Source organism: Mesoplodon mirus (genome assembly GCF_964341445.2).
Source record: "Mesoplodon mirus genome assembly, chromosome: 18".
Taxonomy (NCBI): Eukaryota; Metazoa; Chordata; class Mammalia; order Artiodactyla; family Ziphiidae; genus Mesoplodon; species Mesoplodon mirus.
In genome coordinates this window covers 12554213-12580500 of record NC_138994.1, presented here as the reverse complement: position 1 = coordinate 12580500, position 26288 = coordinate 12554213, and the positions used below count along the sequence as shown (strand labels likewise).

The 26288-nt window shown below is 45.2% G+C and overlaps 1 protein-coding gene across 2 annotated transcripts in view; it reads left to right on the top strand.

The window, feature by feature from the left end:
• FOXK2 (forkhead box K2) overlaps positions 1-26288 on the top strand; it is a 71654-nt gene that overhangs the window by 16514 nt on the left and 28852 nt on the right. For both annotated transcript variants that reach the window (XM_082603000.1, XM_082602999.1), the window contains exon 2: positions 25685-25879. In XM_082603000.1, the coding sequence (XP_082459126.1) occupies positions 25685-25879 (195 nt within the window). The remainder of the gene's footprint in view (positions 1-25684; positions 25880-26288) is intronic.

Genomic DNA, 26288 nt, shown 5'->3' with positions numbered 1-26288 from the left:
TTGATTCATTTTCTTTAAAATCCCTTAGAAAAAAGTTAAGATCATAATAGTGATTTTGTTAAACGTTTTTTAGTACCTGCAGAATGTTTTGCATAAGGTAAGAAATAATTTTGCATTTAAGTTATTACAAATGTTTTCAAATGTTGCCATGTGTAGGCCAGTGGGAAAGGGTGAAGTTCTTACGTATAGATGGTACCGAGGATGGAATGGAGGCTGTGGGGCACCAACCTGCAGCTTCTGCTCTCATTTGCTCTGTGAGTTCTGTTGAGTTGATTCCTATCCCTATTCCAGTTGAGAGTTGAGGCTTGGAGGTATTAACCCAAAGTTGCATAGCTTGGAAATGGCAGAGCTGAGAGTTGAACCCACATCCAGTTTTCTTGCCGGTGTTTTAAAGCACTAAGCTTTACTCAAGGCCAAGAAAAAACCATTGGTTGGAAGGTGGGAAACTCTACAGATCAATCTAAAATTGGCTTTTTTTTTTTAAACCAATAAGATGTTTATTCAATTTATTTATTTTTGCTCTTTTAAAAAAAATTGAACTATAGTTGGTTTACAGTGCTGTTAATTTCTGATGTATAGCAAAGTGGTTCAGAGATATATATATATATATATGTACTTTTTCAGATTCTTTTCCATTATAGGGTATCATAAGATACTGAATCTAGTTCCCTGTGCCATGCAGTTGGACCTTGTTATTCATATATAGTAGTGTGTATCTGTTAATCCCAAGCTCCTAATTTATCCCTCCCCAACCCTTTTCCCCTTTGGTAACCATAAGTTTGTTCTTTTTTTTTTTTTTCCATAAGTTTGTTCTTTATTTCTGTGAGTCTGTGTTTTGTGAATAAGTTCATTTGCATAAGTTTTTAGATTCCACATATAAGTGTTACAATATTTGTCTTTCTCTGACTTGCTTCACTTAGTATGATAATCTCTAGGTCCATCCATGTTGCTGTTAATGGCCACATTCCATTCTTTTTTATGGCTGAGTAATATTCCGTTGTATACATATACCACATCTTTATCCATTCATCTGTCAGTGGTTGCTTCAGTGTCTTGGCTGTTGTAAATAGTGCTGCAGTGAACGTTGGGCCGCATGTATCTTTTCGAATCAGAGTTTTCTCCAGATATATGCCCCGTAGGATCCAGAGTGGGATTGCCAGATAATATGGTAACTCTATTTTCAGTTTTTTAAGGAACCTCCATACTCTTCTCCATAGTGGCTGCACCGATATACATTCCCACCAACAGTGTAGGAGGGTTCCCTTTTCTCCACACCCTCTCCAGCATTTATCATTTGTAGACTTTTTTTTTTTTTAATGTATTTTTTGGCTGTGTTGGGTCTTCGTGGCTGTGCACGGGCTTTCTCTAGTTGCGGCAAGCGGGGGCTACTCTTTGTTGTGGTGTGTGGGCTTCTCATTGCAGTGGCTTCTCTCTGTTGCAGAGCACAGGCTCTAAGCACGCGGGTTGCACTTGTTGTGGCACGCGGGCTCAGTAGTTGTGGCTCACGGGCTCTAGAGCGCAGTCTTAGTAGTTGTGGCGCATGGGCTTAGATGCTCCATGGCATGTGGGATCTTCCCGGACCAGGGCTCGAACCTGTGTCCCCTGCATTGGCAGGCAGATTCTTAACCACTGCGCCACCAGAGAAGTCCATTTGTAGACTTTTTGATGATGGCCATTCTGACTGGTGTGAGGTGATACCTCATTGTAGTTTTGATTTGCATTTCTCTAATAATAAAATAAGCTTTTTAATAGCACTGATTTCTCTAATCTGTTTTTTGCATTTAGATATGTAAATTACTCATGGCCAGGGAAATACTATATAGTCATTGAAGTGTGTTTATTCACATAGAAAGGAAATCTCGTATTCAGCAGGAAAAGTTAAAGAAAAAGCGTGTGTGGTGTAATTCCATCGGTTAGAAATGTAAGTGTATGTGTGTGGCATACTTGATGCATATCTGCATCTAAAACAGCATTAAGATGGTAGGAATGCTTATCTTCAAATGGGCATCATGGGTTGACATTGCTGTTTTCCTTTTTTTTTGCGTTACGTGGGCCTCTCACTGTTGTGGCCTCTCCCGTTGCGGAGCACAGGCTCCGGACGCGCAGGCTCAGCGGCCATGGCTCACGGGCTCAGCCGCTCAGCGGCATGTGGGATCTTCCCGGACCGGGGCACGAACCCGTGTCCCCTGCATCAGCAGGCGGACTCTCAACTACTGCACCACCAGGGAAGCCCTGCTGTTTTCCTTTTTTAAAAAAAAATTACTGTAATGAGCATATGTTTCTGTTTAATAAGAAACTGTTGCATCTAAAAGTTGACTACTCTAATTTAGATTAATGTGTTCTTTAGGCAAATTAGTTATTCATATTCTGCAGCAAGTGAATTGCACTCCCTGTGGCTTCTAGACCTGCGTTGTGACTGTGAAGTGTATGCCTGTGTATGTCATATAATAGGCTGAAGAGCTGTGATGATACAGGTGAATATTTGCTTATTTGGTAATACTCTTGACATGGAAGAACATTTAGTCTCGCTTTGAAATGCTGTGTGTGTCTTGTTCCTAGAATAGGCTGTGTCTACAGATTGTGGCATCTGTGCCCATCAGTAGATGATGTCACTGCTTGTCAGCTCTTAGGAATGAGTATTTTAAAAATAATCTCCAATTCTCAGCGATGTGAGGATTGCCCTCCTGCTCTAAAGGATGAATAGGAGGTAACGTGAAGTCAGTTATTGGCATAAATGTTACATGGCCCCCACGTGTTGAAATTTCTATGTTCTGTTTGCATTGCCTTCACAGGGCAGTCTGATGGGAATTTTATTCTTTAGATCTAACTTTCTGATTGCTAGCAAGGAAAATCCGATTCATCAAAAATAAATTGTTTATTTGTTGGGCTTGTGTTAAAGTTTTTATCTGTGGACATAGGCAAAGAAAGCTTTCTTTTCCTTTTCCTTTTTGAAAGGAAAGAGGGATTACTTTTCCTGATTTTGCCCCAGACCATCCTGTCTGTTGTTGGCATCTGTACTTTGAACAGTTCAAGGTCACCCTTCTCCTTCCGTGTAGTAACTGTGCCTTTTTTAGATGTCTGGGTACCTGCCCTTTCTCTGGTTGGGGTGGGCCCAGGGGGCTTCAGATGGGGAGCAAAGCAGGGGCAGGGCCTCAGGGCACCTCCAGTTTAGAGAGGTCAGTACTTTTTTTTTTTTTTTAAACACTGATACTCAAGCCTCATCCCCAGAAACTTTGATTTAGTTAGCCTGGACTGGAGCTTGAGCGTGGGCAGTTTTATTAATCAATCAATCAATCAGTTAATTAATTTTTGGCTGCTCTGGGTCTTCGTTGCTCCGCGCGGGCTTTCTCTAGTTGCAGCGAGTGGGGGCTACTCCTCATTGGTGGTGTGCGGGCCTCTCACCACTGTGGCTTCTCCCGTTGCAGAGCACGGGCTCCAGGCACACGGGCCTCAGCAGCTGTGCCTCGTGGGCTCCAGAGCACAGGCTCAGTAGTTGTGGCACAGTCACTCCGCAGCATGTGGGATACTCCCGGACCAGGGATGGAACCCGTGTACCCTGCATTGGTAGGCAGAGTCCCAACCACTGCGCCACCAGGGAAGTCCCCAGTACTTTAAACTATAGTAAATGTTGCCTCTCTCTGATCTCAGGTCTCTCCCTCACAATAAACAAGAATCCGTGAGGAAACTCCTTGGCTTTTCGAGGGCCCAGCAGTTGAGCTTCTTCAGGCAGGGCTATGATGCGAGGGCCAAGAAGATGTGGCCCTGCCTTGGTGGAAGGGAGCATGTGGGGACAGGGAGGCTGGGGGTAGTTGGAGTAAGGCGCGGTCTATAAAGCTGCGTATGTGGACTGATGGGCATGGGGCCTGAGACTGGGGAGTACCCTGCCTGCCCAGGAGTTCGTCGTTCGTCAGCCAGGGAGCTCTGGTGGTCTGAGCAGAAGGATGATCATGACTACAGGGCGGTGGGGTGGGGGTGGGGGATTAGGGTTAGGTGCTGCACTTGAGAAGAGGGGGGCTGGAGATGGATGCGGAGCCAGGCCTAGGTTTTGCTGCTCGCGACTAGACAGAAGCTAGCAGCGCCTTAAGAAGATCCTTGCACAGACCTGCGGGGCAGAAATCTTCTGGAATTCCGAATGCTTTGGGATTGTAGAAGGGTGACCCAGTGTTTATGTATAAATCAGCTCCTGGGATCTCCTGCAAAGGCTGGGCAGTGCTACCCCTCAGTCATATCCTGTTTCTGCAGAGAAACATGTACATTCCCGCTTTCAGATCAGGCTTTGTGGCCAAATGAATAACAAAAAACCCCCAGACTTTGGTGATTTCAGAATTATGGATGAGGGATTTTGCACCCATGGAAGTGTATTTCTCTTTCATTTTATTTTTTTATTTTAATTTATTTTTTGTGGTGGGGGGGCTGCGTCGGGTCTTTGTTGCTGTGCGCGGGCTTTCTCTAGTTGCGGCGAGCAGGGGCTACTCTTCGTTGCAGTGTGCGGGCTTCCCATTGCCATAGCTTCTCTTGTTGCGGAGCATGGGCTCTAGGGAAGAGGGCTTCAGTAGTTGTGGCGCACAGGGCTTCAGTAGCCGAGTGGCTCCTCGGCATGTGGGATCTTCCCAGACCAGGGCTCGAACCCAGGTCCCCTGCATTGGCAGGTGGATTCTTAACCACTGCGCCACCAGGGAAGTCCCTCTCTCTCATTTTAAAAATATGAATTTACTCTGGCTCTTATCTTGTAGTGTTTGATGGCCAGCATTCCAGCATTACTTCTGCATTCCAGGCAGCAGGGTGAGCACTTCCAGGAGTCCCAGGCACTTCCTGTGCATCTTCTTGCTTAGCACTGGAATTCATGGCTCTACCTGACTGCAAGAGCATGTGGGTAAGCTGGCAACTATAGGTGCTCTTCCAAGGAGGGAGGGAGCAGGAGCTGTGTGGTGCAGCTCACAGGAGTGAGGGGAGTGGGGGCATCAGGCAGACAGACCTCTCGGCTCTAGTTAATGGTTGACTAGTCTGAGCACATGGGAGACAGAGCAGGTGCTGAGCCCTGTCCAAGAGGACAACACAGACCTTTTGGCTTATGTATTTGCCCTTTATGTTTTCCTTCTGGCATTAATGTTCTAGTCTGGTGTTTTTTCTGGTATTGTCCTATAGTTTTCACTGTCCTTTCTTTGTTCTGTGTATTTCTTGTCCTGGGCCCCCTTTGACCTGCAGAGTGCTGGAATTCAAGCTGGTTGAAGCAGAAGCTCCACTATGGAGGAGGAGGGACTGAGGTGGTCTCAGGTGCTTCTCAGGGCCTGTGATGTCTCCATTCCCCACTTTCTCGGTGGTGATGTCCTTAGACTCTTCCTGCTTTCCCTTGGACCTGAATTTCCTCCTGGCTGAAGGGAGGGGAAGGATCTAGGCTGGTGCTCCCAGGAGGTCACCTGTTTCAGAACATGAGAAGAGGTGGAAGCATACTGGTTGGTTCTGCGTGGGCCACAGGCTGTAGTGGACAGGGTGCTGAGACCAGCACCTCAACAGGACCGGGTCCTGTCAGAGGGCAGCACGTGCTGCGGGGGCGGGGAGGTCCCAGGAGTAAACCTACACCTTAGCGCTGCCCTAACCGATGGGGAGTGGCTGGATTTCGTTTTGGACCTGTTGAATTTGAGGCACTGGTCAATCCCCAGGATTTATTATTAAGGCACAGGTTTCTTTGGCCTTTCCAATTTTGACATCAGCCAAAACCATAGCATTTGGGGTGGTACACACAGTGAGGAGCAGATAGGATGTGCAGTGGAAGCTGAGCTTGTCGCTCAGACTTGTGGGGCCTGTGGTTAGTGTGCCCTGCCCAGGTTCAGGATTCTCAGCCCTTATGCTCCCTGGCCGCCGCCTTTGCTCCCTCCCTCTCGGAAGAGCAGAAGGCGCAGTATGTGTCTGCCTCGCACCCCTCACTGGCCTCATTACTATCATTTTGGTGATGTGTTGGCCCTACTTGGTGCTTAGAACCTGAGTAAGCCCTGCTCTGCAGGCGAAGCGGGAGCCCTAGTTGACTCAGCCCCTTACTGGGATGGGCTGTGAGGTGGTGCCAAATGTCCAACTTTGTTTGTTCCCACCTTTGGCTCTTTACCAGGGGTATGCATTACCGTCAGTCACATGAGGGTCTTTTGAAAAATGGTGCTTGGACCCTCCCTTTCCCTGCAGAGACTGGTGGAGGGCACAGTGGGAGGGATGTGTGTGTGTGTGTGTGTGTGTGTGTGTGTGTGTGTGCGCGCGCGCGCGCGCGCGCATGCATGTATACTTTGGAAAACCTCTCCAGCAGCTTCTGGTAGGCACCTGAGGTTAGAAAGCACTCTCCAGGAAAAAGCGTATAAAACTCAGCAGTTGCTGTAGAAGGCTCTTCGTGCATCATGCTCTGGGCATGTGTTTGAGGGCTGACCTCCAGCAGACAGCTGAGTGGGGCTGTGGGCTAGAGTTTAAATGATCAAATTAAGTTTATTTTGAAATATTGTAAATTTTAAAATAATATAACGTAATGCTTGCAATAGAACATTTGGAACAATTAAAAGGGATAGGAAAAATTACCTGTAATCTCACCATCCATAGGTAGCCACTGTTGGCACAAAACATATGTGCATTATTCTATGAATAGGTTTAAATTTATTTTTTAAATAGTAGAGACTCCCTTTATAGATAGGATTTTTGTCTCCTCTTTTCACTCAATTACTTTTTTTCATGGTGTTAACTCTTAAAACATGCTGCATGAGCTTCCTTCTGTTGGACGTGCTGTGGATTACCTTACCATCCCCTGTGGTTCAACATTTAGATTAACTGTTTTTGCTATTATTAACAGTACTGTGATTGAATTTTGAATTAGTAGATTCTTAGAATTGCTGTTCCTGTGTCAGATGCACATTTCTGTTTTTAAATGTTCTTTCTTTTTATTAAAAGTGACATGTAGCACCATTGAGTTCATTTTGCAAAAGGAAAGATCACCCTGATTCTACCATCCTAGCAGTTCTCTTCATTCTCCCAGAATCCTCTTGTGGTCCTTTTGTTGTCTGTGACATGAATGGTGGAAAGCTGCCCTCTGGACTGCTGCTAGGGGCTCCTCTGTGTATTGTGTTGTGGTATAAAATAAAAGAGCAAAGTGTTTTGCTCTTTTTATATGGAGTAGAAACCCCATCCAAACTTAAGATACCTCCTCCAGCCATGCTCAGCCATGGGCAGCCCAGTGAAGGACTTGTCCCCCTACCAAACTGAGGAGGGGCTTACAGACCACCCAGCCCAGGCAGTGATGATGAGTCCTTGAGAATCTTATTTTCTTTCCTTTTCTGGTTTGTTCTCTGGTGAGATAGAAAATTTTTTTTTAACTGGGAGGTGATGGGGATTTCTTTTTGAAGTTGAAAACTTGATGGTGAGTGTGGGAGGGAGAAATGAAAGAGTATTGAAGCTTTTACAACTGTAAAGCTGACTGACTTTTAGGTCAAATATTTATATTTAAATTTGGTATATTTGAAATTACTAGTATTTTAAATTTGCATCTACAGCTAGAACAACTTATTAACTGGATGTAAATTTAAATGTTAAATTTTTAAATTTAGTTACATTGAGATGAACTACAAAGAATCAAACATTAAAAATTTTTTGGCTTATATATAGAAGTGAAGAAAAGACAGTAGCAGTAGTTCAGTAAAATAATTACTAAGTTTGGACCTAGTACCGTTTACTTTATTTGCGTCACTTGTCATATTAAGAAGAGGTTTAGAGGAGAAACACCATAGGTTTCATTGAATACTCATTTTCTGAGGTTTTTTTTCAAGTAGTTTGTCAGGAGCGATGGTGGAGGGCACACATACGGGTAGGTGAGCGGTGGGTGGCTTTCCCGGCACTTGGCACCTGGGCTTGCTGAGTAGGAAGCCTTTTCATTTGTTAACACTGTGTAGGCTGGAGTGCAGCGGTCCCCTTGGGGGAATGACTTGCCACCTTCTGGGGCGGTGGGTCCACACTGGAGTGCGTTGGTCTCTGGCTCCACCAACAGGCCGTCCTCTGGGCGAAGGTGTGCATCAGGCCAGCCTCTCTCACAGAGGGAGGGAGGAGAGCATGTGTGGAAGAAATCATCGAAAAAGTACTCCTGAAGTAAGCAATGAAGTAAGCAATTTTATGGAGTTGGGATTTCAAAAAGTAGTTACAGATGCTGAATGTCTAATGATTTAAATTTTTAATTTATTAAATTTGTATATTAAAAATTGACAACTTGCATGACAACCAGATATGACACTCAAAACAAAACTTTTGGCAAACTTCTGAAAAATGGTTTTATTATGCTTAACTTACCATTTAAATTACACTGTGTCTTAAAGCTCCTGTGGGCTCAAGAGGTGGGAAGGCTGAGGCATCGAGAAGGAGCCTGGGGGGGCAGGTGGGCTAGAGCTGCATTAGCCAGGGGTCGGGTCAGCCGATGTGGAGGTGGTGCTTGCTGTGTTGTGTGGGTTTGTTTTTCTCCGTTTCTTTTAAAACGGCCTGCCTTTGGCTACTGCTTTAGGTTATTTACATGAGAAGGAGATATGGAACTGGTTCAACTTCCTGAGCTGATTAGAAGGCGTAATGTTGCCTGTGTGGATACGCCTGTGTCTGACTGTAGCAAGGCCTTTCTGGCTTGTCTCCAGAGGGGCCACAAGTCAGAGGTCATTTCCCATGTGGGGGGCTCAGTATTTTCTAAATCTGTTTCCCCCCTCAAATATTTGGAATTATTAACTAAAAACTGGACATGCTATCAATATTTTGAGATGTCTTTTTTTTTTGGTAGGGGGGTAATATATTTTTAGAGCAGTTTTAGGTTCATAGCACAGTTGAATGGAAGGTCCAGAAATTTTCCATACACCCCCTGCCCCCACACACACAGCCTCCCCAACTATCAGTATCCCCAACAGAGTGGGATATTTGTACAGTCAATGAACCCGCATCCACAGGTCATAATCACCCAAAGTCCATAGTTTGCAATACGGTTCACTCTTGGTGTTGAACATTCTATAGGTTTAGACAAGTGTATATTTGCATGTATCCACCGTATTAGGGTAGCATACAGAGTAGTTTCACTGCCCTTAAAATCCTCTGTGCTCCACTTATTTATCCCTCCCTCTTCCAACCCCACCCCTGGCAACCACTGATCTTTTTACTGTCTCCATAGTTTTGCCTTTTTCAGGATGGCACAGAATTGGAATCACACAAATATGTAGCCTTTTCTGATTAGCTTCCTTCACTTAGTAATGTGCAGTTAAGGTTCCTCCTGTCTTTTCAAGGCTTGATAGCTCCTTTCTTTTTAGTACTTGATAATATTGGATTGTCTGGATGGACCACAGTTTATGTGCTGGATCATATGGTAAGAGTATGTTTAGTTTTATAAGAAACTGACAAATTGTCTTCCAGAATGGCTGAACCATTTTGCATTCCCACCAGCAATGAACAAGAGTTCCTATTGTTCCATACCCTTCTCAACATTTGGTGTTGCCACTGTTTTGGATTTTTACCATTCTGCGTGGTTGTATCTCATTATTGTCTTAATTTGCATTTCCTTGATTAATATGATGTGGAACCTCTTTTCTTATACTTATTTGCCATGTGTATAACTTTATCAGTGAGTTGTCTGTTTGGCTCTTTTGCTCATTTTTATTTATATTTTAAATTTTAATTAATTAATTTTATTTTTGGCTGCGTTGGGTCTTCGTTGCTGCACATGGGCTTCCTCTAGTTGCGGCGAGCGAGGGCTACTCTTTGTTGCGGTGCGCGGGCTTCTCATTGGGTGGCTTCTCTTGTTACAGAGCATAGGCTCTAGGTGTGCGGGCTTCAGTAGTTGTGACACTCGGGCTCAGTAGTTGTGGCTCGTGAGCTCTAGAGCGCAGGCTCGGTAGTTGAGGCACACGGGCTTAGTTGCTCTGCAGCATGTGGGATCTTCCCGGAGCAGGGCTCGAACCCGTGTCCCCTGCGTTGGCAGATGGATTCTTAACCACTGCGCCACCAGGGAAGCCCTTTTGTTCATTTTTAAATCGGGTTATTTGTTTTCTAGTCCAGTTTTAAGAGTTCTTTGTGTGTTTTAGATAACACCCCTTTATCAGGTATGTCTTTTGCAAATATTTTCTCCCAGTCAGGCTTGTTTTCAAATTCTTTCAGTGAAATGTCTTTGAAAAATAAAGAAAGAAACAATAGAGATTTACTGAGTGCTTACTATGTTCTGACGCAATTGTAAGTGCTCTTAAATTTTTTTTCTTAAATTGTGGTAAAATACGCATAACATAAAATGTACTATCTGAACCATCTTTAGGGTGTACAGTTCGGTGACATCAAGCACATTCACACTGCTGTGCGACACCACCACCTCCAGAACACTTTTCTTCTGGTAAAACTGAAACTCTGTGCCCATTAGACACTAATTCCCTCCCCTCCCCTCCCCTGGCCCAGCCACCACCAGTCTACTCTCTGTCTCTATGAATTTGACTCCTCTAGGGACTTCATATAGCATCTTACAGTGTTTGTCCTTTTGTGTCTGACTTATTTCACTCAGCATAATATCTTCAAGATTCATCCATGCTGTAACCTGTGACAGAATTTTCTGATGAAATGTCTCTTTAAAAAAGAAAAACACATTGCAATTTGGTCATTTGTGGAGGCTAATCAAATTATTGAGGGTCAAACATGATTCACAAGTGAGATGCTAGTTACCAGCGAGGCAGTAGGTGAAACAGCCTTTTTGCACACAGACGAACACTTCTTTTTTTTTTTTTTTTTTAATTATTAATTAATTAATTTATTTTTGCTGTGTTGTGTCTTTGTTTCTGTGCGAGGGCTTTCTCCAGTTGTGGCAAGCGGGGGCCACTCTTCATCACGGCGCGCAGGCCTCTCACCATGGCCGAACACTTCTTTTAAGGGGCTTTGTGAGCTACTCGGGGGTGTGGGGAGGCGCCACAAGGGGGGAGTTGAAGGAATGACAGTGAGCAGAGAGGCAGACACTGCTGGTCTGCTTGAAACCCAGGGCCTTTGCCTCTTGAGGCAGGCTTCTCTTTGCTTGTTTACTTGTTTGTTTGAATAGTTCTGGGTTCTACCTTGAGAGCTGACTGTAGCAAGGCCTTTCTGGCTTGTCTCCAGAGGGGCCACAAGTCAGAAACTGGAGCGGTGAGAGGGAGTCTTGCTGTTTTTACTATTTCGTGGCTTTTAAATTTTGCGCCATGCACATTTATTGCCTGTTAATGACAGCAACAAAACTACTAATTGATATTCTGGACAGTAGCTTAATGGATTTTTTTTTTTTTTTGAAGTAAGCCATCTGATTTCCCCTTCAACAATCAGAATTATTTCTGGAGAAATTCTTAAGGAAATGGTACCATTTCTAACCCAGCAGGCATACACAGATCTCACCCAGAACCTAAGGAGCCAGAGGTGTTTCAGAATCAGAGTGGTTTGGATTTTAGAAAAGTAGTACAGTGTGTGTACTGTATATTGTTTCACATTCCCAGCACCCTGTAATCCAGCACATTAGAATTTCTGTTACAAAACACATGAATTTTCTAAGTGGGATAATTAAAGGCTAGAATTAGCTCCTTCTCGGTTCAGATCAGAATTGGCTGCAAATCATTTCAGATCAGGTTTTTTGGAGCTGTTTGCTTTTTGGAATTTGTGAGCAAGGGGTTGTGGGCCTGTATAAGGTAGAGGCCTTGAAGGCAAGTCATTGTGGTGGGATATGAAGAGTAAGATGCTGATAGGTGGCTGTCCTCCAGCCCAGAGTCTGCAGTCCTGCTGTTTCTCTCTGCTCAAGCATCCTCCTTTCCTCCTGTGAGCTGATGTCCGTCAAGGACCAGGGCTCACACTCCCCCCAGTCTGCTCTGCTTCTCTGAATTCATAGAGTTATTTATCTGTCCCCTTCACTCCACTTGAACATTTCTCAGATCTTTCCCTTACCTTCCTGCTGCATAGCTCTTAACGATTTTTCACCTGGCCTTCTGGAGTACTTTCTTAGTTGGTCTCTAGTCTTGTCACCCTCTACAATTTGTTTTTATTTTTGTTTTTAGTATAACCTACATACAGAAGATCTCAATATAGATGCTAAGTATAAAGCTTAATGAGAACCCACAGTGTAACCTGCCCCCAGTTAAGAAACATTGCCTTGTCAGCACACAGAAGTGCGCCATGTGTCCCTCCTAGCCACAGAACCACTATCCCGAGTTCTAAACTGTGTAGAGTGTTTGCTTTTGATTTCATATACATGGAGTTATACAGAATGTACTTCAGAGGGTGGTGTTGGTTTTTCACTGAATAAAATGTTTTTGAGATTAGCCCATATTTTTGTACTTGGCTGTGGATCATTCATTCTCATTGCTGTAAAGTATTTAATAATGTGGATATGGTGCAGTTCGATATTCTGCCATAGATGGACATTTAGGTAGTTTTATTTGGGACTATTATAATGGATAATGCTCCTATGAGTCTTTTATAGATTTTTTTTTTAAGTGGAAGACTTTTTTAGTTGAACACTTGATTGAGATTCTGGTAGCTGTGTTTTGACAAGCACGTGCACGTTTCTGTTAGGTAAGCTCCAGTGGCTCACAGGATGTACATATGTTCGGCTTTCATAGGTACAACCACTTTGGAAAACACTTTCTACATTTACACTTCTTTGACACTGTGTGAGATAGAGTTCAGGTGTCTTCACAGCTTCGTCACATTGGGATTTTCTCTTTTTCATTTTAGGGTTTCTAATGGGTATGTTGTGGTATTGTATTGTGGTTTTAATTTGCATTTGTCTGATGACTAATGATGTTGAACTTTTTGTGTGCATATTGGCCATTCAGCATAGTATTTTGAGAAGACTTTCCTGCAGATTGAGCAAATGAACACCTCTTGTGTGCAGCTGACCTAATAAGAGAGAAGTCTAAATGCATCTGCAGGTATTCAGCATCGGCAATACCTCAGTGTGGAGGGTGACACTGCATCAGAACTGCCGATTCAGAGAGCAGACCTTATGGGTTATGCTTTTGTTTTCCTACCCATAAAGTGGAAATTATCTTTTTATAAACTGCCCCAAGAATGGAATGCCTTACTCCATTGTCGAACATATGTAACAACTGTCCATTTAATAAGGAACTCGATGCAGTCATGTGTCTTACTGCTGTGTAATTGGTAGCCTTATCAATGGTTTAAAAAACACAATCCTAGGATGGAGGAAGTGGGTGAAGGGGGGAGGGTCAAATTACAAACTTCCAGCTGTAAGATGAATAGATCCTGGGGACGTAGTGTACAACATGCTGCCTGTAAGTAACAATACTGTATTGTAAATTTGAAAGTTGGTTAGACAGTAAATCTTAAAAGTTCTACACACACACACACACACACACACAGACACACAGAGACAGACTGTAACTTGTGAGTTGGTGGATGTTAACTAACCTTACTGTGCTAATCAGTCTGCACTATATGCATTTATCATTACCTTACATTATCTTAAACTTATACCATGTTATATTTCAATATAACAAAAAAATTCCACAATCCTAGACATTATATTCCTTGTGTTTGGAACCTCACAGGGAAAACAAAAGTGATGTTTTCTCTAGTACATTAGTCTCCAGAGTGTGTGTGTGTACCCCAGAAAGAGATCAAGATGATCCTTTAGAATTTTGGAAGAAATACTTCTGATTGTTTTTCTCATCCTGTTTGGTTGCTATTTTTATGTTTTATAATGTGTAGTACAGTAATATAATTTATACATATGTGAATGTGTTGTTGCCACATTAATCTTTTCTTTTAGAAAACATTTTTTGAGGTATACTTTACATAGGATAAAACAAAGCCATTTTAAGGGTACCTTTCAAAGAGTTTTGACCGATGCATATATATATGTAACCAAAACTTCAATCAAGATAATACAACATTTCTATCTCCCAGAATCTCTCTCCTGCCCTATTGCCCCTCTTCACTAAACTGAAAGTCCTAGGTAATCAGTGATCTGCTTTTCATCACTGTAGACTAGTTCTATCTTTTCTAGGATTTCTTAAGAATTGGATCATGCAGTGTGTACTCTTCAGTTTGGCTTTTTTTGATTAACATGTTTTTGAGATTCATCCATGTTGCTTGTTTGGGCACTTTTTTTTTGTTGTTCTGTTTTGGTTTTGCAAATTTATTTATTTATTTTTGGCTGCACTGGGTCCTTGCTGATGAGTGTGGGCTCTCTTTTTAGTTGTAGCGAGTAGGAGCCGCTCCTCGCTGTGGTGTGCAGGCCTCTCATTTAGGTGTCCTCTCTTGCTGCGGAGCATGGGCTCTAGGTGCATGGGCTTCTGAGTTGTGGCACATGGGCTCAGTAGTTGTGGCTCGCGGGCTCCAGACCGCAGGCCCAGCAGTTGTGGCACACGGGCCTACCTGCTCTGTGGCATGTGGGATCCTCCTGGACCAGGACTCAAACCTGTGTCCCCTGCATTGGCAGGCAGATTCTTAACCACTGCGCCACCAGGGAAGCCCCCAGTTTTTTTTCTTTGTGATTGTTGAGTGGTAGTTGAGAAGTATCTTCTTGCATGGACTTAACATCATTGGTTGATCCATTCACCTGTTGCTGGACACCTGAGCCATTTCCAGGTTGAATTGTTATGCATCCTGCTGCTGTGACCATTCATAAAGGAGTCTGTGTGGACAGATGCTCTCATTTCTCTTTGTCAAATGCCTAAGAGTGGAGTGGCTTTACTAAGAAGCCAACAGACTTTCCCAAAGCAGTCCCACCCTTTTATATTCCCACCAGCAGTGTGGGAGAGTTCTAGTTGCTCTGTGACCTCATCAGCACTTGGTTTTGTCAGTTTTTTCATCTTAGCCGTTCTGTGGGTGTGCAGTGGTATCTTATTGTGGTTTTGACTTGCATTTCACTGATGACTAATGATGTTGAGCATATTTTCCTGTGCTTGTTAGCCATTTCTGTACGACTTTAGTGAAGGTCTCTTTGACCATTTTTAATGGGTTGTGTTCTTATTGAATTTTAAGAATTCTTCGTACATCCTGAACACAAGTCATCTGTGAGCTATGTGTATTATGAATATTTCTCCGATTCTGTCCCTTGCCTTTTCATTTCTTGATGATATATTAGTCATATGTTGACTCCTGCTTAATTTTTCACTTAAAAGTGTACAGTCAAAAATATTTGGAGGTTACTGCTCTTCTGCATTGGCAGAAGGAATTGCTGTGAACTGGGGAGAGGAAGGAGGGCGCCCAGGCCCTGCCCCACGGCTTTGCTTAGGAGTTCAGTCTGAGTCAGGTGTCTGTTGGAGAGCCTGCTTTGGTTTCATGTGAACGTTATTTGGGCAAGTTTGGGGTAATCTCAAGAGTAGTCCCACCTCAGAGGGGTAATCGCTTCTCTCTGAGCACCTGCTGTATGCTCAGCAAAATTGACTGTGTGCTGCTACCGTCAGCGACATGGACGGAGGGCCCGCCCAGCCATTTGCACCCAGAGCCGTGGGTGTGGTGGCTTGCGATCCAGGCGAGAGAGGGCTCATGGGATTATTTCTACAACTAGCGGAAATCTTTGTTAGTCTAGAACATGTTTTGAATGACTGAAAATTTTTATAAGACTGCTGGAAGCACAAAGCATCACATTGACTATACTAATATCCAGTACTGCCTTCACCCTCAGCCTGGCATCAGGATTTTTAATGAGTGTACTTCTCTGAGTCAGCCTTTCCCCCAACAGCAAATTGCCACGCAAAGTAGTAGATAAGGCAGCTCTTTCCAGTACCTTCATTAATGGAATCGCAGTGCAGTAAGTAGCCAACAGACAAAATTCTTCTCCAAGCCAAAGAAAAAATTCAGAAGCAGTTGTGAAGCTGCTGGTCACATGTGTTGCTGGAAAACCCAACACCAGCTCTCTAAATTGGGTCAGGAATGTTTCTGGAATCAAGGCTTTGTGGTCTGTGGGTACAAAAGCAGATCTGCCTATGGAAATGCACCATTTCCTAATATACTAGTGCCTTAGGATACAGGGCCAGCTCCATAATACATGGGGTCCAGTGCAAAATGAAAGTGTGGATTAAGAATGCTGCAAACATCTCCAAGGATATATTGTACAACAAAGGGAATATAGCCAATATTTTATAACTATAAATGGAACATAACCTTTAAAAATTGTGAATCGCTGTGTTGTACACTGGAAACATATAATATTGTACATCAGTTATACCTCGGTTTTTTAAGAAGCTGCAAAAAGCTTTTCATTTCTTTTGTGGCCTCTCTCTCTCAACCTGCTGCGGTATTTTTGTTATTTAATATCAAGCTTTCTTAGGTGGAAGGGTACTCGTGGGGCAAGTGCAGACTCTCCCAGGTGCCCAAGGTGCCCCTGTCCGGGCCCCATCCTGGACAGTGGGTGGTTGTGGAGGGGAAGGGGGTGTGGGAGGCAAGATGTGTGTGAACTGAGCCTCCAGGCCCCAGGCTGTGGTCCTTTGACCCATTGGACCTCATTTACAAAACACAGACTCAGATAAAATGAAGGAGAGATTTCAAGGTGCTGGCTTCGGAACATTCAGCCTCATCTGTGGGCCCTTCTGAGCACAACACCTGTTTGACTCACTAACTAGCCACATGCCTGCAGTGGCCCTGTCCACGCAGAAAAGCTTTGTTTCACGTGCTGTGTAGTTTCTAAGTCACCTCAAAGCTAAACATGCAGTGAAAGTGCTTCACTCAAAGATAAATCTCGCAGGGCCTGAGCCCAGGTTGCAGGTGTCTTATTGTTTTTGTTTTTGTTTTTATTTTGTTTTTTGCGGTATGGGGCCTCTCACTGTTGTGGCCTCTCCCATTGTGGAGCACAGGCTCCGGACATGCAGGCTCAGCGGCCATGGCTCACGGGCCCAGCCGCTCCGCGGCATGTGGGATCTTGCCGTACCAGGGCACAAACCCGTGTCCCCCTGCATCGGCAGGCGGACTCTCAACCACTGTGCCACCAGGGAAGCTGCGCAGGTGTCTTATTGAATCAGACTTTTGAGGCTCCGGTTAGAAGTTCATGCTAGGGACTTACCTGGTGGCGCAGTGGTTAAGAATCCTCCTGCCAATGCAGGGGACACAGGTTCGAGCCCTGGTCCAGAAAGATCCCATATGCCACAGAGCAACTAAGCCCGTGCGCCATAACTACTGAGCCTGCTTTAGAGCCTGCAAGCCACAACTGCTGAAGCCTGCATGCCAACTACTGAGACCACACGCCGCAGCTACTGAAGCCCGTGCACTGTAGGGCCTGAGTGCCGCAACTGCTGCCTGTGTGCTGCAACTACTGAAGCGTGCGTGCCTGGAGCCTGTGCTCTGCAACAAGAGAAGCCACCGCGATGAGAAGCCCGTGCACCGCAACGAAGAGGAGCCCCCGCTCTCTGCAGCTAGAGAAAGCCCACGCGCAGCAACAAAGACCCAACGCAGACAAAAATAAATAAAAAATAAATTTAAAAAAGAAGGAATAGCTTTATTATATATAAAAAATTCATGCTAAACCCAACAAAAACTAGTAATGTGGCCTCTTTTAATAAACACCATTGTGTTTCATGAGTTTTATAGAATGTTTTATCATTTTTCAGGGTAAGAAGTCAAGTGAGGTAATAGATGTTGCTTGAGGTTTACCGCAGAGGAGCAGCAGAGAAAATTGTGGACTACTTAGGGTTTCGGGCTCCTTCCAGTATGGTCTTCATTGTCCTAACCTGTCTTATAGTGGGTCAGGCTGTCGACCTGTGACTTGTGCTCCTTAATAAGTGGCTGCTGGCCTCCCAAAGACACCTCCTCTGAGGGGCAGCCCTCTCCTGAGCTGATGAGCTGCCCCTCCACATACCTTCTTCTGGGGCGAAGGGCTCTAAGTGGCCCTTTCAGACCCATGGTGGTGGCAGCCCAGCGTGACCAGCGGGTAGGGCTGACTGGTGGTGTGGACATGTTGCTCTTGGAGCCACAGAAAAGGCAGCCCCAGGTGGGGGAGTGATTTATGAGTCACTGACAACTGTGATTGATTAAGGGCTACAATTCATTAAAGGTTGTAGTAAAAGTTTTGATATTTCTGTCAAAAATTAGAGGAAACTAGTAGAATGATCAAAGCGTATATATATAGGCCCATTTAAAGTGCCTTTTTGGCTAAGTCCGCCTCAGGGTTTGGAAAGGAGAGGAATTTTTCTTCCATTTTTGCAAAAGATAAAAAAGAGGCATGGCTTGCCATCATAACTGAGTTGGGACTGGAACCCATTGTTAAACTCCCACAATAGTGTTTCCTGCCACAGGGGAATGCTTACTTGAGTCCTGAAGGCTGTTCTCTTCCACCAGAGCTGCTGCTTGCATTTCTTAGGCTCTTTCTCCTCTGTGAGGTGGCGAATGTACCCTCTCACTGCCGAGGACACCGAGTGTGCCTGTTCAGGTTTCAGGAGGGGCTTGTTGGACGTCCCCCTGGGATTATGGGTAACGGGCACCTCAGAGGTCATGTGTCCACTTAGCCATTGCACCCCCCAGCCTGTTCCTCATCCATCCGCATCTCAGTAATTGGTACCAACATTCTTAGTCACACAAGCCAGATGTGAAGCCAGTCATCTGCGGTCTTCTCCCTTCTGTGCCCACACATATTGGTGGGTCATCAGGGCCGTTTATTTCCATCTCCCACCAGTCAGATCCCGTCTCCTCTTCCTGTCCTCACTGCCTCACGTGGTGTGAGCACTGCACACCCCGGCTCCTTGGAAGCCTCCTCACTGGTTTCCTCATTTCCCCCCTTACCTCCCGATCCAGTCTTGGATGTAACTGTCCACACATTTCTTCAAATGCAGAAGATCCTGTTGCATTCCTCCTTGGCAATCACTGCTGCTCATAGCAAGTCATCGATGGCCTCAGAGCACTGTCCATCCACCCTGTGTGACATGTTATTTTTATTAACACAGTCTTTCCTTTGCCAATCGTTAAGATTAAATGATCGGTTTGTCTTCCCCTTCTTATTAGATTATCTTTGTCAGCTGTCAGAGGTGAATGACAGAGTAACTGGCCTCTCATTTCTTCCCTTGGAGAGCAGGTCAGCAGCTCAGCTAATGTCTCTGTGGCCAGTTGCATAGCTGAAAGGACTTGAAATGATTTTCCAGACATCCCTTGGGATTGCTAACACTAGGGAGGTGGTGGTGTGGGGGGAGGGTCCTCGCTGTAAGCCTTTCTGCCCATTGACCGCAGGTGTGGCCACGGAACTCGTGCCTTCTGTCTTTTCTCTCTGCCTTGGAAGCAGCAGTATCCTCGCTGGAGCCACTGCATCAGCCTGGGCCCCAGAGGGAGGGAAACGTGGAGCAGAGCAGCCATGAGCAGCCACTTACGGGGTGGGGGGGTGGACGGTAGGGGCTGGACCCAGACCTCTGCTGTGAGCCACAGAGACATTGGGCCGTTCGTAGAACAGCAGGGTTCAGCCTGTGCTGGCTGTCAGCACACTCAGTGCCGTGCTCTGGGAACATGGAAGGGAGATACTGTCCTGTGTGAATGTTGTTATATGTAGGATGGGACACATCTTCTTCCCAGGAGAGAAGAAGTCCAGAGTACGGAGTATGGTGTCACCACAGACCACAGCTTCTTGGGTCACAGGCTGGAAGCCCAGTGATGGGACGGTGTGTAGGTTTAACAGACACCAACTGTGTTGGGTGAATGTGAGGGCACAGATGGCAGGGTCACTTGTGTGAATGTGGCCATGACCCTGTCCTGTGAACTCCAGAACTGGGGTTGTATTTCCCTGCTTAGCCCGAGGCTGACTATCAGGGACAAACAGACTCTGGAGGAGGGTCTGGAGTTGATAAGAATTGCAGTGAGGTGACATTTCATAACTATGTCAGGTGTCCCACAAGATTGTCCTTGGAATTTGGTGGGATTCTGAAGTGTATAGAAGACAGATAATGATGAAGATGTGTCCCAGAGAAGGGCTCTCAGACTGTCTGTGGAGAAGGCCCACTCTGAAAAGTAGAAGGGTAAATGGTTTCCAAACACTCTGTGTGTATGCTCTCCTTGTCATGGCTCATGACACAGTTCCTGGCCTGGCTCAGGCCCCGCGACACCTAGAGTGGCACGGCCTAGATCATCAAGCTTTGCATTGGACATCTTGAAAGTTTCCAAATTTTTTTCTTTTTCTTTGAAATTACTCAGACTTATAGAAAAGTTGCAAAAGTAGAACAGAGATTCTCATTTTCCCAGATTCCCCAAATATTAACATTTACCACACTTGCTTCATTGCTCTGTTTTTTCCCTGAAAATTTTGAGAATAAGCAGCATACATGATGCATTTTTACCTCTAAAATATTTCCATGTGTATTTCCATGTATATTTCCTAAGAAATTTTCTTCCATAACCACAGCCCAGGTACCAGAACCAATTAGCGTTGATACAACACTGTTACCTAACCCACTGGCCTTAACTGGATTAGCAATCGTTTACTGATGCCCTTTTTCTAGAGTTAGATCACACATGCATTGAACTTTCCTCTCATTTGTGACTGTTCCTCGGCCTTTCTGTGTCTTCTATGTTGATTTTTGTTTTTTGGTTTTTTTTTAAAGAAGTAGGGTCATCTGCTGGGGGTGAGATAGGAAGTTAGCAGGTCATAGATTTAGGGAGCTGGAGAAAGTTGGGGTTTTTTGTTTGTTTGTTTTAATATTTATTTATTTATTTATTTATTTATTTATTTATTTGGCTGTGCTGGGTCTTAGCGGCATGCAGGATCTTTATTTCCAGCATGTGGGCTCTTAGTTGTGGCATGTGGGATCTAGTTCCCTGACCAGGGATCAAACCTGAGCCCCCTGCATTGGGAGCATGGAGTCTTAACCACTGGACCACCAGGAAAGTCCCATTGTTTTGTAGAATATTTGTCTGATGTTTCCTCTTGGTGAGATCTGGGTTTGTTATTTTTAGCAGGAAATCCAAAGGTGAGGCAGTGTCTTCTCGGTGCCCCACGGCAGGGATACTGTTGCTGCTTTGTGCCCTGGCCATGAGGTTGGCATCTGCAGGTCTCGTCCCATTAAACTTTCTAAAATGCTCTTTAAAAACTGAGGGACTCCAGAGTTATCCTAATAATGACTGTCTGAATCGCATTCAGACATGTTGTTTTAAGTAGGTAGAAATGGAGCCCACTTGTGGGGAGATTCTTCCAACTCAGGAAGTGTGTCTGAGTAATCTGTGCCACGACAGAGAAGGATGACAGGAGGCTGGGGGACATGGTAGCCGTCCCCCCGGGGGCCTGCCATCACTGTGGGTGCTGAGGTGGAAGGCTGATCTGCTGCACTCACCTTTCCGAGTGGTGCTGTGGGGCCAGACCACTGTTCCTGCCTGTCTCGTCCTCTGTGGTGTAAAGGGTATGGGAGCCAACCTCTTCCTGGGGCCAGCTACACCTCTGAAGTGGCCCAGTTGGACTTCGTTGTAGGGAATAGTTTGCCTAATTGGTTAATTGTTTGAACTTGCTTTGCATAGAGATACCACTAAATTTGACTTTCTGTTTGGTTGGAGACTTATTTCAATATGGCTTATTTCTGTCTAGCTGTGTGATGTTAGTGTTGAAGTATTTGCAGCAAGGCCTGGCTTTGTATTGATATATAAAGAACAGGTCTTCAGGGACTTCCCTGGTGGCACAGTGGTTAAGAATCCGCCTACCAATGCAGGGGACATGGGTTCGAGCTCTGGTCTGGGAAGATCCCACATGCCGCAGAGCAACTAAGCCCGTGCGCCACAACTACTGAAACCTGCACGCCTAGAGCCCGTGCTCCACAACAAGAGAGGCCACTGCAAGGAGAAGCCTGCGCACCGCAATGAAGAGTGACCCCTGCTCGCCACAACTAGAGAAAGCCTGGGCGCAGCAGCGAAGACCCAATGCAGTCAAAAATAAATAACTAAGTAACTAACGAACTAAATAAATAAATAAAAACAGGTCTTCAGAATCCTTAGAGCTTCTCTGTGAATCTGAAAATTCAGAGCTCTAGACCCAAGCCATTGGCTTGCATATCTCATTTGTAAGAGTTTCCATTCCAACAAGAAAAATGCCTGTCACCAAGTATAGGAGACTAAGAGAGAGGTGAAGAAAAGGATATTTGCAACTCTGAATCCATATTAAAATTGTTAATGTTTATTCAAGTAAAAGAAACTTAGTTTTTATCAGGGTCCTTGCCTAAGATTGAAACCATCAGCTGTTGTGTTGCTTCAGTTTTGATTTGTGGCTCAAGTTGTGCGGCTTCTTAGAGGTGCTCGGTACCTGGTCATTTTTTGCTTAGGGGTTTGCCGTTCTGCTTTCTGCTGTCTGGTTTTTCTTATTGTTCATTTTAAAATCTTTCCCTTTTCTCTGTTATTTTGTCATATTTATCAGTTCTCATAAACAGATGCATGTTTTTATACTGAGCTTTATTACAAATCTTTCAGGATCAGTTGAAGTATTTTTAAAGAGCACATGGTGTTAGGTGTTGTGATAGTACGAAGCGGTGTGAGACCCGGGCAGCATGCTCTTGATTTCCCAAATCCGTATAGGATCTTTTAGGTTCTTCAACCCTTTCCGTGACCTGAAGTGCTTCATGGGAACGAGGACCAGTGTGCCCAGACGTAACAGCCTCTTGGTGGTGGTGGCGGGGAGACGGAGATCTGACACTCACCTTGCTTTGTCTGCTGTTTTAATGTTTTGCTGCTCTTTTTACTTTTGTGAAACAACTAATTAAAATTATCCCACTATTTTTTTTTTAACATGTTGGGTAGGGTGGGCTGGGCTACCTAGTCTCTGTAATTAAGCTTTATTTATTTTATTAATTTATTTTATTTCTTTTTGACTGTGTGGCACGTGGGACCTTAGTTCCCTGACCAGGGATCCAACCTGGGCCCCCTGCAGTAGAAGCATGGAGTCGTAACCGTAACCACTGGACCGCCGGGGAAGTCCCTATCCCACTGTTTTTTTTTTTTCTAGCTTAGAAAAGTCAAGCAGTGGCCATTCACATTCCCTAAAGGGGAACAAAGATTTCATCACTAATGGAACTCCATAGAGAACTCAAACACCATTTTGATGTATTTTGCTTCGAATGTAACCTACGTAGAAAAATCGGTTATAATTATAACATGGGTGCCCAGGTAAAGAAATACGCCATTGTTAACCCAAAAGTATAGGAAATATTCTGTGAACTCCCTGACATGTTATCAACATTTTACCAATTTCTGTATCCATCTACAGATGGCTTTTTTTATTAAAAAAAAAACCAACTCTTTATTGAAGTATACTACATATACAGAAGAGTGTATGTTTCATACATGCATAACTCGATGAATTTTCACTAATAGGAACTCACCCATGTAATCATAACTCAGATTAAAAAACAGAAAGTTACCAGACTACCTGGGTAGCTTTTAAGTGTGTTTCATGGTTCATACACGTATGAGAAGTTCACGCTTAGATGCAAACAGAGATACCATTTTCACCTGTCAAGGGGGTGGGGTTAGTGGCAGTGTCCACTGATGGCCGGGACACTCTCACATGCTGTTGGTCAGAGGCTGTCAGCAGGTGGCCTGACAGTGCCTTGCGTTGCTTTAGATGCCCTCTGTGCCCTTGGAGCCTGAGGTTTATGGATGGCGCCTGTGCCGTGGAGACGATTGTTGTCTTTAATTGGAAACTTTGGGAATAGGATACAAAGGAAGGAAGTCCTCCATGTGGTGGTGCTAGCCCTGAAGGCAGCGCTCAGCCATCTGTGCGAACAGACTCTGTGGGTGACACTGAGGGAACGTGCAGACTGAGGGCCAACATGCAGGGTGTGGTCCTATTTTGTGGAAAGCAGAAATAAACCCCGGGAGACAAGTAGGTACCCCTTGGGGGAGGGAGGAGTCCCATTCTCACATTCCTGTGTTGGAATTGTGCACAGTGCTTTGTTGCTTCCGTGGCACATGGAGGACAGGCAGGTGGGTGTGCTGCTCCTGTGGTGCAGCCTGGGCTTCTGTGAGTTCCCAGGTGATGACGGGACGAACAACACAGTGGATGGTGTGTCCAACTGTAGGAAAAGCAAGTACTATTGACATCTTACAGTGGGGCTGAAGGTAGTTTGGTTTTTTCATTTTAATAAACATTTGAGTGTTTGATAAATATTTGAATTAATCCTCATGGTACTCTCAGAGATAGATGCTGTCATCTGTTTGTGGATGAGGAAACAGGCACAGAGAAGTAACTGCTCTGCAGGATCGGATGCCCTCGTGCTGGGTCACGATGCTTGTTCTCACAGCCTGGCCTTCCTGGTGAACAGTGACTATCGCCTGAGGATGGGCTCGGGAACTACAGATGGGAGGAAAAGGAGGAAACTTCCTTACTCCCATAATTGTTATATATATTGTGCTAGAAATTAAGGCCAGTGGGGTCTTAATCCCCTTCTTTTCTAGGCCTGGAGTTGATTATTCAAATCTCATGCTGGCGACAAAGGGGCAGCTGCAATTGTGGGCTCATGGGATTTGCTTGTTTTTTTGTTTTGTTGTTTTGTTTTGTTTTGTTTGCGGTACGCGGGCCTCTCACTGCTGTGGCCTCTCCCGTTGCGGAGCACAGGCTCCGGACGCGCAGGCTCAGCGGCCATGGCTCATGGGCCTAGCCGCTCCGCGACATGTGGGATCTTCCCGAACCGGGGCACGAACCCGTGTCCCCTGCATCAGCAGGCGGACTCTCAACCACTGTGCCACCAGGGAAGCCCGATTTGCTTGTTTTAATTACCTTTTTAATGTATGAAACTGGGCACTTGTTCATTAATTCCAACAAGTGTGTACTGAGGGCCTTCTCTGTATATACCAGGGACTCTTCTGGTCTCCAGTTTATAGCAGTGAACTGAGCTTTGTTCTAATGGAGGTTGTATCCTATTGGGGTGACAACAAGCAAAAGTGGGGTAACATAGAATCATGTGGCCAGAGTGAAATGAGGAACAAGGCAGCAAGGGGAGGGTGTGGGGCGGTAAGGAGACCCTTGGATAGGCAGCTGAGGGGTGGGAGGGGACCCCTGGGTAGTGAGCAAGGGGAGGAACAGACAAGAGGCAGGGATGTGGGGTCTGACCCACAGTGGGGTGGGGGCCTCTGGGGTATTAAAGTGGAGGGAGGACAGCATAAGAGAAGGACCTCGAGAAGGAAAGGGCTGTGCCCCGAGGGCAGAAGAGACAGAAGCTGGCCTTTTTGTATCTTTGAACACCACATGCAGATCTTGCTGTTTTAGAAATACCCTGGCTACTGGCTGCAGACAGACTAGAGTGGGAACCTGAGAGAAGGGCTGGGCAAGAGATGTCATCAGAGGTAAGAAGGTGAGGGGCGTGCCTGGGGCGTCTCCTCCTTGTGATGGGACCGTCCATGCACTGCGGAGTTAGCAGCATTCCTGCCTGGCCTCCACCCACTCAATGCCAAGAGCACATCTCCAGATCCCAAGCCTGTCTCCAGACCCTACCCAGTGTAGATTAAGTGGTTTTTGAGTCTCCTCCCCCCCCCCTTTTTTTTTCCTGTTGAGCTGGTCTAAATGATGTTTTTGCTTACTAGTGTTTTTAAATCATGTGATGCCTCCTTTGTGTTTCACTCATTAATCGACTTGTAACATGTGAGGTGAACTTGAAGTGGGCTTCTCTCCGACTCTTCCATGCAAGTCGAGGCTCCAGTATGTTTGGGGACACTCGGGCTCTGCGACCTGTTGTGGGTGGGGCATCCTGCCCACCGATCGGCAGATGGGCGCTGACAGTTGGCTTTTCTTTTTTAGGTGCACGTTCAGGTTCCCGAGCACAAACATCAAGATCACGTTCACTGCCCTGTCCAGCGAGAAGAGGGAGAAACAGGAAGCGCCCGAGTCCCCTGTGAAGCCCGTGCAGGCTCACATCTCGCCGCTGACCATCAACATTCCAGACACCATGGCCCACCTCATCAGCCCCCTCCCCTCCCCCACAGGAACCATCAGGTACACAGCAGCTTACATGGTAGACGGGTCACCGTGGGGTCAGGGTGTGCATGTGCCAAGGTGGACATGACCCTGTCCAAATTTCAGTCCTTGCCTCTTGCTGTGGGACATTCAGAAGCCATCGTACGTCACAGTAGTGGGCAGCAGCGCACAGCGACATCTTCTCCCTTCCCTGGTGCTGACCTACATGGAGAGGGAGATGCTGAGGGCACTTATAATATTGTTTAGTTTCTGAGCACTGTTTGCGCTTAGTTTCCTGCATATGAAACACAGTTCCCAAATGTTCCTTGTTTTCACTTGTGGATTCTTTTATTTGAGTGTAAGTTTAAAGGATAGACGATTTGTCTTATTGGTCTAAAGTGTGAGGTGGGTTTTCAGTTGCATTTTGAGTTTTTTTGTTTGCTACAAT